The sequence below is a fragment of the Heterodontus francisci genome, chromosome 20 (assembly GCF_036365525.1).
Source record: "Heterodontus francisci isolate sHetFra1 chromosome 20, sHetFra1.hap1, whole genome shotgun sequence".
Lineage (NCBI taxonomy): Eukaryota > Metazoa > Chordata > Chondrichthyes > Heterodontiformes > Heterodontidae > Heterodontus > Heterodontus francisci.
The window spans coordinates 14,727,944-14,742,288 of NC_090390.1; the positions used below are offsets into that span (position 1 = coordinate 14,727,944).

At 42.6% G+C, this 14,345-nt stretch overlaps 1 protein-coding gene across 1 annotated transcript in view; it reads right to left on the reverse strand.

The window, feature by feature from the left end:
- LOC137380839 (storkhead-box protein 1-like) overlaps positions 1–14,345 on the reverse strand; it is a 75,203-nt gene that overhangs the window by 45,928 nt on the left and 14,930 nt on the right. Inside the window, exons 2-4 of the mRNA XM_068053250.1 lie at positions 13,207–13,223; positions 4,848–4,964; positions 138–153 (exon numbers count right to left, since the gene is read on the reverse strand). Coding sequence (XP_067909351.1) covers positions 138–153; positions 4,848–4,964; positions 13,207–13,223 — 150 coding nt within the window. The remainder of the gene's footprint in view (positions 1–137; positions 154–4,847; positions 4,965–13,206; positions 13,224–14,345) is intronic.

Sequence of the window (14,345 nt, forward strand, 5' to 3'; positions counted from 1 at the left end):
GGATCCATTCGTCATGGTCCATGAAGGTACCAACGACATAGGCAGGACACCAAAAGAGGTTCTAAATAGTCAGTATGAGGATCTAGGCACCAAATTAAGAAACAGAACCTCAAAGGTAATAATCTCTGGATTATTACCTGCGCCATATGCAAACTGGAGTAGGGCAAATAAGATTAGAGAAATTAATGTGTGGCTCAAAGGCTGGTGTGGTAGAAGTGGGTTCCGGTTCATGGGCTATTGGTACCAGTACTGGGAAAAGTGGGGGTTGTACCGTTGGGACGGTCTACGCCTGAACTGTGCTGGGACTGGTGTTCTATCCAGTTGCATAACTAGCGAAGCAGAGAGGGTTTTAAACTAAATAGTGGAAGCAAGAGGTCAAATTTGGGAAGGTGTGGTAAATCAAACAGTAGAGACAAGGCAAGAGAGAAAGGTATTAATATGGAAAAAGATAACCAGACTGTGACAGGAAGAGACAGTGATTACAAATCTAAGAGTAAATCATCAGACAAGGCTAGAGGTTACAAAAATAATAAAAGGACAAAACTAAAGGCTCTGTATCTGAATGCACAAAACAGGTAGAAATAAACAAGTACAATCTGATAGCCATTACAGAGACATGGCTGCAGGATGGCATAGATTGGGACCTGAATATTGAAGCGACATGACATTTAAGAAGGACAGGAATCTAGGAAAAGGTGGAGGGGTGGCTCTGTTAATTAATGATGGTATTAGCACGTCAGAGAGAGATGACCTAGGTTCAGGAAACTAGGAGGTAGAAGCAATTTGCGGTGAGATGAAAAATGATAAAGGCAAGAATTGTGGTGGTGTACAGGCCCCCTAACTAACCATACGGGAGGACAGGATATAAAGGAAAAAAATAATGGGTGCTTGTAAGAAAGGTACGGTGATAATCATGGGGGATTTCAATCTGCATATACTTTTCTTCATGGTTTGACACAATTGAATGGCTTGCTAGGCTATTTCAGAGGGTAGTTAAGAGTCAACCACATTGCTGTGGGTCCGAAGTCATATGCAGGCCAGACCAGGTAAGGATGGCAGAATTCCTCCCATGAAGGACATTAGTGAACCAGATGGGTTTTTAACAACAATCTGGTAATTTCATGAGACAAACGTCTTATTCTAGATTTATTAATTAATCGAATTTAAATTACCCCAGCTGCCATGCTGGGATTTGAACTCATGTTTCTGGAGTATTCATCTGGGCCTCTGAATTAGTGGACCAGTAACATTAAAGAAAATGGTAGCATAGTGGTAAAGTGTCAAGCAAAAGTGGGCCAAGTCACAAAAAGGAAAAGGAGTAAAAAAAAAGAGGGAGAAGCCAGGTGAGAAGCATTGGTTCACAACGATGCCATACTCCAAAAAAGGGCATTAATGAGAGACTATCTAACTGTGTCACACATCACCATGTGATGCTAGCCTGTCAACGATTGTCAACACTGCAGCTCCCGTAACATGACTGATCCTGGGCACTCATGCACCCCCCCCCTCCCATCTCACCACCCCCACATCACTGCAAGTGGCCAGCACAGGGATTGCTGGGAACATAACTCACATCACTCATTTGTATCCATATCGGGACCAACACCTGGGAGATCCTCAACATAATCCATAACCTCACCACCATGGAATTCAATACTCTGCCAAGGATAGTGGCCCCTGGAGGCATGCTTCATATATCAGCCTAGATGACGTTGTTGAGCTATTTGACTACATGGGGCATCACAGGCAGGTTCTCGCTTCTTTGCACCCAAAGTCCATATATGCATAGTAACAGAAAGGGGCTGGATGTGCATGTAGCAGCAACCCTGGCTGTTTTTACCTCACTCCAGGGCATCAATGCCATTTCTAGCTTTCCACCTTCTGCCCTGGCTGAGATGAACTGACTCAATAGATTGGGGATGGAAGCTGGGACATAACTAACTTGGCTCTACAACAAGCAAGCCACTTTCACACTGGATCCCAGCTATCGACGTGGGAGGAAGGGCAAGAGAAAATCTTCTATTCCTTCAGTAACACCATTTCTTCAGAATGATTTATGGAGATATAATTTTATGAACTCGCATTTATACTGAGGGAGTAGATCTCCCCTCTCCTGCCCCCAGGAATACCTAATCTGCTTACTCAAAACCATTCCTTTAATACAAGGTTTGACCGTAATTCATCCTTTTGATGTTTTACCCACTTTCCATATAAAAAAGTTATACTTGAAATGTGCATTCAACAGTGAAGAAACATTGCCACAGCAACTGCTAACATACTCTGCAGCCACTCAGGAACATCTTCAGCTCAATTCAAATGCAGGAACACTCGGCAGGAATGTCGAGTGCCTCTGACAGTGTAAGTGTGCATTCAGCCTCTTCAGTTTCTGGTGCAAGTGTGGAAGAGCCCAGAGCTCCCTGATTATATTCCTGGAACCAAGTGCATTCAGCAACTGCTCTCAGTCCTCCTGGGAACTGCTGCCAAACTAACAGAGATCAGCCTTCAGTCTCACATGTGTTAAACATTTCCCTAGGTCTAATGTTTAGCAGGAAAAAAGATCCACTTCACGGAGTGTAACTTGTTCAAAGTAAATCCTACCAAAGTACAATAAAATTACAAACAGGAGGGCCCTGCAGAGTCTGCAACTGACTTTACAAGAGAACTTCCTCAATTTTTCACCACCAACTAAACAAAACAGACAGTATAGAATTTAAGCAAGTGTCATGCACATGTCATCAGAGCTTCTGAAACAATATTCAGCAATAACAAGTATAATCTGGGTGGCACAGATATCTGTGGAAAGCTGAACATTTTACATTTGCCCCCTGTCCTGATGACTCAGTGGGTGATGCACTTCCCAGTGCAGTCCTGAGGCACACAGATCAAGGGCGGCACAGTGGCGCAGTGGTTAGCACTGCAGCCTCACAGTTCCAGGGACCCGGGTTCGATTCTGGGTACTGCCTGCGTGGGTTTTCTCCGGGTGCTCCGGTTTCCTCCCACAAGTCAAAAGACTTGCAGGTTGGTAGGTAAATTGACCATTATAAATTGTCACTAGGATAGGTAGGTGGTAAAGGAAATATAGGGACAGGTGGGGATGTTTGGTAGGAATATGGAATTAGTGTAGAATTAGTATAAATGGGTGGTTGATGGTCAGCACAGACTCGGTGGGCCGAAGGGCCTGTTTCAGTGCTGTATCTCTAAATAAAAAAAAAGAAAAGAAAATAACTAAGAAGGTGCCTGACAGCAGCTGGTCATCAATGATCAGCTTCAGCATCCCTGAGCTAGGAAGCTGGGAAATCAACTAGTATCCAGCCGTCCTACCTGGAAAGCGTGTGTGGTGGGGTGGGGAGTATTGGCCTTGGCTGTGATGCCTTCCATGGTCAAACAATCTGTCTGGCCACTTGCTGAAGTTAGTGGAGAGTGGTCAGTACCTAAGCAGCTGGACTCTGGGGTGCACCCACATCTTTAGGAGCGAAAGTTCACACCAAAAAACCCCCCTCAAAATTGGCTTCAATTCATGTGAATGAGCCACAAATTGTTCAATACCTCTCAAAATAGATCTACTGTCAGAGAAAATCCTTCATATTAAAGAAAATCACAAGATATCAAACTCCAACAGACTAGCAGTAACAGCAACCTGAAGATCACACATTGACTGATACAAAGCAAAGGTTATGGTCCTGCGAATGCCTTTAAACAACATATCCTGCTAGGGAGCACTCTAATGTGTGCAGCTCATACCCTAATCAGGGCTCCACTCGTAATTAACTACCAAATGGCAATTAGGGAAGGATTTGTGCAGCAGGAGCCTCAGCACTAATGAGGCAGCACATTCACCAGATGCTCCCTCAGCCTTGATCTGTGCTGGGTCACAGGTCTTGCAGTGAATTTTTATGCTTACAAGGTGAGAGCTGTTGGTTTGGGGAAACAGGAAATCCTCACTTTCCATTTCAGGCACCAGGTATAGTCTAGATCAAAGCACTTACTTACTCTGACCAACTATTTGCCTCAATTCTAACTAGGGCTGCCCATTCCAGTTGGTTGTATTCCTAGATAGAACATAGAATAGAACATAGAACAGTACAGCACAGTACAGGCCCTTCGGCCCACGATGTTGTGCCGAACCTTTAACCTACTCTAAGATCAAATTAACTACCTTCATTCTACTATCATCCATGTACCTATCCAAGAGTCGCTTAAATGCCCCTAATGTATCTGCTTCTACTACCACCGCTGGCAGCGCATTCCACGCACCCACCACTCTCTGTGTAAAGAACATACCTCTGACATCTCCCCGAAACCTTCCTCCAATCACCTTAAAATTATGCCCCCTGGTGATAGCCCTTTCCACCCTGGGAAAAAGTCTCTGACTATCCACTCTATCTATGCCTCTCATCATCTTGTACCCCTCTATCAAGTCACCTCTCATCCTTCTTCGCTCCAATGAGAAAAGCCCTAGCTCCCTCAATCTTTCTTCGTAGGACATGCCCTCCAGTCCAGGCAGCATCCTGGTAAATCTCCTCTGCACCCTCTCTAAAGCTTCCACATCCTTCCTATAATGAGGCTCCAATTTCACTAATAACTAAGAAACAAAAGTGTTCTAGGAAAATGAAAAACACACCCTTTTTTATGGCCCAATTATTTTCCCCCCAGGTTTGCTGTTAGCCATGCCCTGGAGATTAATCTTTAATTCCTGGAGAGTTTAAGCCAATCCTAGCTTACCACCTACTCTCTTATGCCCTCTGACAGAAATTGATGCTCATTCCATCAGTCTGGACTGGATCTGGAGTCAAGTCTTGGAGATAGAAGCTAGGCTGGTGTCTAACTCAGGCCCCAGCATCCATTACTTGGCTGCAGGCTGAGTGACTGGGGATGGGTGGGAAAATGGTTGGTGCAGGGAGGAAAATAAACGATAACAAGCAAATATATTTACTTTATCATACATGACACCTGTGCTTGCACATCTACAGGAATGGAGAAATTTATAATAAACACATTTTAAGATGAAAAGAAATGAATGGCTCAGTGCAATGCCTCTAACGTTACTCAGCCACAGATTCTACCCCAGCTTTACATGTTTGCTGATCTCAGCTGGAGAAATGTTGGGAGCATAACTGGCCTCAGTACCGTGGACTAAAGTGTGGAAATCAGGCAGGGTTCCCACTCTACCAATATCCAATGCCTTCTGGGTAACCAACGCTCATTGTCCAGGATACTATCTAAAGAGGTTGGCTCTCTCGAGAATACAGGTTTGGGGAAACTTGCTGTGCACAAATTGACTGCCATGTTTTCTACAGCAGTGACTACAATTCAAAATTAATTACCTGTAAAGCACTTTGAGACACCCGAGGTCATGAAATGCAAGTCTGTCTTTCCCTGGAATAGAGAGGGTATTAATCAGCTGGAGTTGCTGCTCCTGATCACTAAGCTGTTGAGAGGTGGACTTTTGGGTGAACTGTTATGGTCCCTGATAGTCGAACAGTCTGTATATGCAGTGAGTGGTCACTGGGGTGAGATACTGGAGATGTCAGCTGCCCAGAAATTGTAGCCTAACAGTCCCTTCCAATAAGGGAAAAAGCAAACTTGCACTTGGTCAAAGGAGACTTGTGTGTAGGTGACACAACAGGTGCATGTCAAGGATTAGAAAGGATGACCACATTGACCTGAGGTTAACGAAATAAACTGCCAGCATAGCTCAAACGCCAGGGGCGTGTACGAGCCAGCTATAGTGCGTTCAATCTCAGCAGGGGTGGTGTAAGAGCTGGATTTAGGTAGTGTCTACTGTTCGGGACAATCCCAGGCTTTTCCTTACATCTTAGCCTAAATCATTAGTTTCATTGTGTCAAATGCAACATGAGCTGACATAAATTTCTTCCCAAAAGGTTTTGAACTACCTATTAAGGGATTAGATCGCAATGGTGCCACGGATATAATCGGTAATTCACAATTAACACAGAAAAGGATATGCTCCACAACTAAACATACGTGATCCCTCAGTATTAGGAGAAAGGAAGGGGATGTTTTTAAACTAGAGGGGCCTCCGATGGGTGTGTCAAACAGATGGAGAAATGACAGGACATTTGGTGCCCACAGTGTGGGCCTAATCTATGATCCTGTATGTGTTAGAATTTTATTGGATCTGCAACATTTCTTCAGATTTACTGGGAAAAAAGGGAATATCGGGAAAATGAACAGAAGGGTCTGGCATTCAAATACCAAGAACTTCATATCCAGTGATAAGCCAGTGATAAAAACAAAGCAGAACTGTCTTGTTTTAGTTTTGTGCAGATTGTTTCATGCAGTAGTTAGGAGTTTGAATAAAATCTAATAGTCAGACTCTTTGCAAGCTTAACTCAATATACATGTAAGTGTTGTTTCTCTGCAATGAGGGAGGGACCCAGCTACTTTGAACAAACGCAGACTGCTTTTTGTTCAGTTCTGTGTGTGAAAGCAGTTATTTCCCAAAGTGCCTCCCACCCGTAACAGTGTATATAATCACTATCTCACCGTCAGGAATACCAGGGATGAAGGACTTCAGTTAAGTGGATAGATTGGAGAAGCTGGGCTATGGGGAAAGGACAGGGGAGCAGGACTAACTAAATTGCTCTTGCAGAGAGCTTGCACGGGCTCGAAAGGCTGAATGGCCTCCTCCTGTAATGTAACCATTCGAGGATTCTACCATGGCAGGTCTGCTAGTTGAGATGTTAAAAATTATACATCAATACACGTAGATGTTACACTTTTACAGATGCAAAGCAATCTTAAAATGCTGTGTACTTCCAAGCTGCAACCTGAAAATGACAACACATTCCAATCTGCCAAATTTTCCTGTACCTTGCTCACCTAATCTGCATTTGGTCTCTTCAACATAATGCACTGTGAGTGAGCAAGGAATATAGTATATTAGATTGGGGAACGCTCACATCAATTGCTGCCTCACATGGAAGGTGCATTTGGTACCCTGAATAATGGTGGCAGGTGATGAATGAATTGGTGCTAGGTTGCAAAGTGGAGTGGGGCAATGGGAGTCCGAACAGAAAGCAGAGAGGGGAGGGAGGGTGGGGGAAACTGCAAATGATTTAGCGAATGTGGAGGCTAGTGTGGTGGAAGGCAAGGACAAGAGGGACCCTGCCACTGTGGGAAGAGGGAACTGGGCTTGACAGCTGAGGCATGGGCAATGGGGCAGACTTTTTTTTTAAGAGTCCCATCAAATACAGCTGAATGATAACCTCAGCTGAGGAAAGATAACTTTTCAGAAACTCTGGTGGAGTCAACAAAGCAGGGATGACAGAGATGGAAAAAAATGGGAGAATGGGATGGAATCTACAGTTTGTTAACTTTCCTCTCTTACCTTATGTCGATCAAAAACCCTTGCTGTTGTTGGGCAGTAATCTTAAAAACTTCTTTCTAAATTCCTTCACTAGAGTTCACTGCAATTCCACACTCTACCATACCTGTAAGAATATAATCTCTGTCTCACCAGTCCTGACCAAGCATCTAAACCGGAAATGTCAACCTTTCTTCTCTCTTCTCAGATGCTGACACCCCCTTGCTGTCACAGGAAGACTAGCCACATTGATGAGATCCCCGAGCACTGCTTGTATGCGAGATGGTTTTCTAAAGCAGTATGTATGTGAGATGGTTTTCTAGAGCAGTATGTTCGGGAACCAACTAGGAAACGGGCTAATTTAGATCTAGTATTGTGTAATGAAAATGGGCTAGTTAATAATCTTGTTGTAAAGGAACCTTTAGTAAAGAGTGACCATAATGTGATAGAATTTTACATTAAGTTTGAAAGTGATGTAGTTCAATCAGAAACTAGGGTCTGAAATCCAAGCAAAGGAAACTATGAAGGCATGTCATGCAAATTGGCTATGGTGGATTGGGAAAATATGTTAAAAAGGTATGACAGTAAACAGGCAATGGCTAACATTTAAATATCTACTACATAGTTTACAACAAAAATACATTCCTTCAATGCACAAAAACCCAGCAAGGAAAGCTTTCCAACCACGGCTAACAAAAGAAATCAAAGATTGTGTTAGATCAAAGGAAGATTGCCCCAAAAAAGATAAGCCTGAGGATTGGGAGCATTTTGGAATTCTGCAAAGGAGGATCAAGGAAAAGATTAAGAAAGGGAAAATAGAATGAGAGTAAACTAGCAAGAAACATAAAAACAGACTATTAAAGCTTCTTTAGGTATTTAAAAAGGAAAATATTAGCAAAGACAAATGTGGGTCCATACCAAGCAGAGTCAGGAGAATTTTTATAATGGGGAATTGAGGAAATGACAGAGAAACTCAGCAAATACTTTTTGTCTGTCTTCATGGAGGAAAATGCTAAAAACCTCCCAGAAATAATGGAGAATCAAGGGACTAGTGTAAACGAGGAACTGCAAGATATTCATATTTGTTTAAAAAAATTACTAGAGAAATTAATGGGACTTAAAGTAGATACATCCCCTGGGCCTGATGATCTACATCCCAGAGTGTTAAAAGAAGTGGCTGAAGAGACAGTGGATGCATTGGCGGTCATCTTTCAAAATTCTATAGACTCTGGAATGGTTCTTGCAGATTGGAAGGTGGCAAATATAACCCCATTATTCAAGAAAGGAGGGCGAGAGAAGATGGGGAACTACAGACCTGTTAGTTTATCATTCATAGGGAAAATACTAGAATCTATAATAAAGGATGTGATAACAGAACACTTAGAAAAGGGCAGAGTCAACATGGATTTATGAAAGGGAAATAGTTTAACTAATCTGTTTAAGTTTTTTGAGGATGTAACTAGCAGAATAGATAAGGGGGAACCAGTGAATGTGTTTTTTAAAATTTTTAGAAAGCTTTTGATAAGGTCCCATACAAGAGGTTAGTAAACTAAATTACAGCACATGGGATTGGGGGGTAATACGCTGGCATGGATTGAGAATTGGTTAATGGACAGAAAACAGAGAGTAGGAATAAATGGATCATTTTCAGGTTGGCAGGCCGTGACTAGTGGGGTACCGCAAGGATCAGTGCTTGGGCTCCAGCTATTCACAATCTAGATCAATGATTTGGAAGTGGGGATCAAATGTAATATTTTCAAGTTTGCTGATGACGCAAAACTAGGTGGAAGTGAGAGTTGTGAGGAGGCCGCAAAGACGCTTCAAGGGGATTTGGAGAGATTAAGTGCATGGACAACAATTTGGTAGATGAAATATCATGTGGAGAAATGTGAGGTTATCCACTTTGGTAGGAAAAACAGAAATACAAACTATTTCTTAAATAGTGAGAAGCTGGGAAGTGTTGGAAGTTCAAAGGGACTTGGGTATCCTTGTTCATAAGTCACTGAAAGCTAACATACAGGTACAGCAAGCAATTAAGTCGGCAAATGGTATGTTGGCCTTTATTACAAGAGGATTTGAGTATAGGAGTAAAGATGCCTTACTGCAATTATATAGAGCCTTGGTGAGACCGCACCTGGAGCATTGTGTGCAGTTTTGGTCTCCTTACCTAAGGAAAGATATACTTGCCATAGAGAGAGTGCAATGAAGGTTCACCAAGCTAATTCCTGGGATGGAGGGACTGTCCTATGAGGAAATATTAAATAGAGTGGACCTTTACTGTTGGGTGTTTAGAAGAATGAGATATTATATTGAAACATATAAAATGAGATATTTATATTGAAACATATAAAATTCTTACAGGGCTCGACAGGTTAGATGCAGGAAGGATGTTGCCCCTGGCTGGGGAGTCTAGCACCAGAGGACACAATCTCAGAATAAGGGGCTGGCTATTTACACTGAGATGAGGAGAAACTTCTTCAGCCAGAGGGTGGTGAATCTTTGGAATTTGCTGCCCCAGAGGGCTGTGGAGGCTCAGTCATTGAGTACGTTCAAGACAGAGATCAACAGATTTCTACATATTAAAAACATTAAGGGATATGGGGATAGTGCAGGAAAATGGTGTTGAAGCAGAAGATCAGCCATGACCTCATTGAATGGTGGAGTGGACTTGAAGGACTGAATGGCAGACTGGGCTCGAAGGGCTGAATGGCCTACTCCTGATCCTATTTCTTACGTTCTTATGTTTTTATGCTTGCGGCTGTGGAACTGTACCCCAGTGAGAGTCAGTGCATTCAGTAGGGGAGGGATAAGGGAGAGAAAGGCTGCAATGAGAAAACCTGTATGAACCAAGTGCTGCACTAGTACAGCAGTACGCCTAACTTAGTTTGTTAGTCCAAGGGCAAGAGCAGGCAGTCAGATGAAAACCCCTTTGTAAACTGCAGTCCCTGAGGAATATCCTTACAAACAATGTTCAATAGTAAAACACTGTTTCCATGGTGTTTGCCAGGTAAAAATGGGTCACTAGCAACTGATACCAAGCAAACAAACTGCAAGGAGATAATATTCAGTAAGACACAAAAACTGCATTTTAAAATAACGTACAAATTGGTGCTTCCCAGAATGCAAGCACACGAAGTCATTCCTGAAATTATCCTTAAACCATTCCATTTGCCTGAATGTGGACACTGAATGTTAATAGGTTATTTGACTTTAGGGATCAAGCCTGATGTTGTGTTGACCTCATAGGCATCTGTGTATGAGAACAGGGTGTTTTGGACCATGATTATTGAGCCAAAGTTCAGAACACAGGAGGAGACCATTTCACCAACTGGTGTCTTAGTTCAGATCATCTGACTCCACACAAACTGGAGATCAACACTTGACTTGCTGATTAGTACAATTCATAAAATGCTCCAGCATAGTCCATCTCACTCCCTACACCCTTTAATATCCTACTCAGTCTAATCCCACTGCTCTGCTCAGCTCACTCCCCATACCCTTTAACATCCTACCCAGTCTAATCCTATTTCCCCACTCATTCCCCATTCCCTTCAAGATGTAGGAAGGGAATTCCAGAGCTTAAGGCCTAGGCAACTGAAGGCATGGCCACCAACAGTGGAGCACTTAAAATCGGGGATGCTCAAGAAGCCAGAATGAAATGAGCACAGATATCTTGGAGGGTTGTGGGGCTGGAGGAAATTACAGAGATAGGGAGGGGGAAGCTATGAAGCGATTTGAAAACAAGGATGAGAATTTTAAAATCAAGATGGCGCTTGACCGGGGGCCAGTGCAGGTTAGCGAGCACAGGGGTGATAGGTGAACGAGACTTGCTGCAAGTTAAAGCATGGGCAGCAGAGTTTTGGATGACCTCAAGTTTACAGAGCGTAGAATGAGAGACACCAGCCAGGAGTGCATTGGAATAGTTAAGTCTAGAGGTAACAAAGGCATGAGTGAGGATTTCAGCAGCAGATTTGGCAGGGGAAAAGTGAGGTGATATTACGGAAATGGAAATAGGCAGTCTTAGTGATGGCCACGAATTACGTGGCTGGAAGCTAATCTCGGGATCAAACAGGACACCAAGGTTGTGAACAGTCTAGTCTCAGACAGTTGCCAGGGAGAGGGACGGAGTTAGTAGCTAGGGAACGGAGTTTGGGAGCGTGGGCCATCAGGCATCACATTCTCCGTGTGTGCCTGGATCAGGGAAGATGTGGTGATAATATTTTATTTTCTGGTTCCTAGAAAGATGCTATTTACTCTTCAGACTAAGACCTGGTTCCTGATCTTGTAATGTTTCACTTCATGGTTAAGATCACACTAATTACATCTTATGCGATGGAAGCAAGATCTCATTCGTCCTTCAAACTATGGAAGTCTACAATAAGGTAGGTTAATGTACTGGGAAATTTTAATTGGACTTCAGCCAATGGTATCTGTAGGGAAAACCTATTTCTGTAGCTTGGAATGCACAATAGGTCTCAGTAACCTTTGAACTATGACCAAATTACAGAAGGAAATGGTTATTATATGTGTAGATTCTAATAAGACTGGCGCCAAAGAATGCCAAGTTAGAGAGACAGCCATTAGCTCTCACTGTTGAGCCATTTGAAATAAGCTTCATTGTACAGTGGGTATAGGTATGGTACTCTTAATTTTAGGACTCACCCCAGGTCCAATCACTGACAACTTGTCAAAAAAAGTGAACTGACTCTAAGGCCTGGACAAAGTGAGTAGTTGCTCATCCGGTGTTCCAGCAGTTCTATTGTCTCTTTGATCCAGATGATTGACATCTTTGTGATTACTGGCCTGCTAGGTACTGATAATTTTTCAGTTCAGTCCCACATGCACAGACAATATCTTGAAACTTTGTAGTTTATGGGGCTGTGTAGGAAAAAGAGATGCTTTTGAATAAGTCTTTGTTTTTCTAAGTATATTTGTGCCATTTTGCCGCCGTTAATTTGTTTTGATTCAGTGTAGACTTAATTCTTATAAATAGATCTGACTTGTAGTTTTAACCTAAATGATGAAAGCATCGGAGGGAACAGAAGTTAAGAGTGGGATACCCTAGAGATTTCTTGCACCAAATTTCCTGCTATAAGGGTAATTATTAGTCCTGATGCTGTTGCTTATCCATACCTAACTTTTGGATCATAGGGAATACAGATTCACTTATGAAAATTGCAACTCATTGTGAGCAGGGGGAGAGAAAGAGAGATAGGAAAGAACCCAAATTGTAAAGGCTATACATAAATTTCCAGTTAATGAATTTGAGAACTGCACAAAAACATATATACAACATAGTTTAAGAATGGAGATATCTGCCTACTTCTGTACCATTAGAAAGTGTCTTTCAGTGGGTCGCAAATGTAGTAGCACAATTCATAATAAGATTAAACTCCAGATCGCCCTGATGTCTCGTGCATATATGCACTGCCTGATGTAGCACAAGACACACAGAGCACAAAGTCCCAGGTTTGATTCCTAGTTTGTGCTAAGTTAGTGAATCTCAACTACAGCAACATGAAGCAAGATACACTTGGGCTAAGGAAGGAAAAAAATCAGTCTTGATCCACTTCTGATCACAAATGCCAAAATCCCTATGGGTGATAAAGGCCATTCGGCCTGTCTTGACGCTTCCCTCCAGAACAAACCTACACTCCTCATTGTTGCATCCAACAGATTCTTAAACAATTCCAAGGGATTGGGCTTCACCACTCTGCTCAGAGTCCATTCCAAGTGCTGAATACACATTATGAGGACAGGACAGGGCATGGCTGTGATCTGCACATTCCTATGGAGGAATATTCTGCGGACATTCACTACCCAGCCTTGCCACTTGGGTAGTTTATAGGTAGAGACTGTTGGCTAATGTGAAATTGTACCCAGAGAGGAAGAAAACCTGAGGGGAAAAAATTTGAGAAATAAGGAAAAGCAAAATACTGCAGATGGTGGAAATCTGAAATAAAAACAGGAAGTGCTGGAAATACTCAGTAGATCTGGCAGCATCTGTGGAGAGAGAAACAGAATTAGCATTTCAGGTCTGATGAAAGGTCACAGACCTGAAACGTTAACACTGTTCTCTCTCCATAGATGCTGCTAGACCTACTGAGTATTTCCAGCACTTTGAGAAATAAAGAATATATTTAAATTGCAGATTGTTCCGATAATAAGCCAACTCCAGCAAAATAACATTTCCATCAGCTAATTATTTAAAACCCAACAGCTCACGGCATGAGTACATTTAACTGGCTATATTTATAATTTGTCTTGCTTTGAATTGAAGATATATTGCCTGTAACAACAGTTTCCTGTCATTTCATATACAGCATGTCATGATTTAAAACATGGGATATAAAAAGGACAGGCGAGGCCATGAAGTAACTTAAACACAAGGATCAGAGTTTTCACTTTGAGTTGTTGGGAGTACTGCGAACAGGTGTAAGGAACTAGTGGTGGATTAATATAGAGCAGCTGAGTTTTGGATGATCTGAAATTTATGGAGGGTGGAGGATAGGAGGCTGGCCAGGAGAGTGTTGTAATAGTTGAGTCTGAAGATAAAGGTTTAAGCAGGAGATAGGCTGAGACTGGGGATGTTACAGAGATAGAAGCAGCTGGTCTTTGTGTTGGAGATAATATGGAAACAGAATCTCAGTTCAGGGTTTAGCAGGATGGCAGAATTGCAGACAGTGTGGCTCAGCCTGAGACAATGGCCAGGGAGGGGGATAGACTCTGTGGCGGGCACAGAAGTTAATGGCTTCCGTCTTTCCAATATTTAACTGGAGGTAATGGTGACTCATTCAAGACTTGATGTCGGACAAGTAGTCTGACAAATCAGAGACAGTGGAGGGGTCGAGAGAGGTGATGAGGTAGAACTAAGTGTCGTCAGTCTACACGTATGGAACCCAACTGCATTTTCAGATGATGTCGCCGAGGGGAAGCATGTAGACAAGAAATAGGATGGGGTGAAGGATAAATCCTTGGGGGACACCAGAGGTAAAGATGCAAGAGCAGGAAGAAAAGA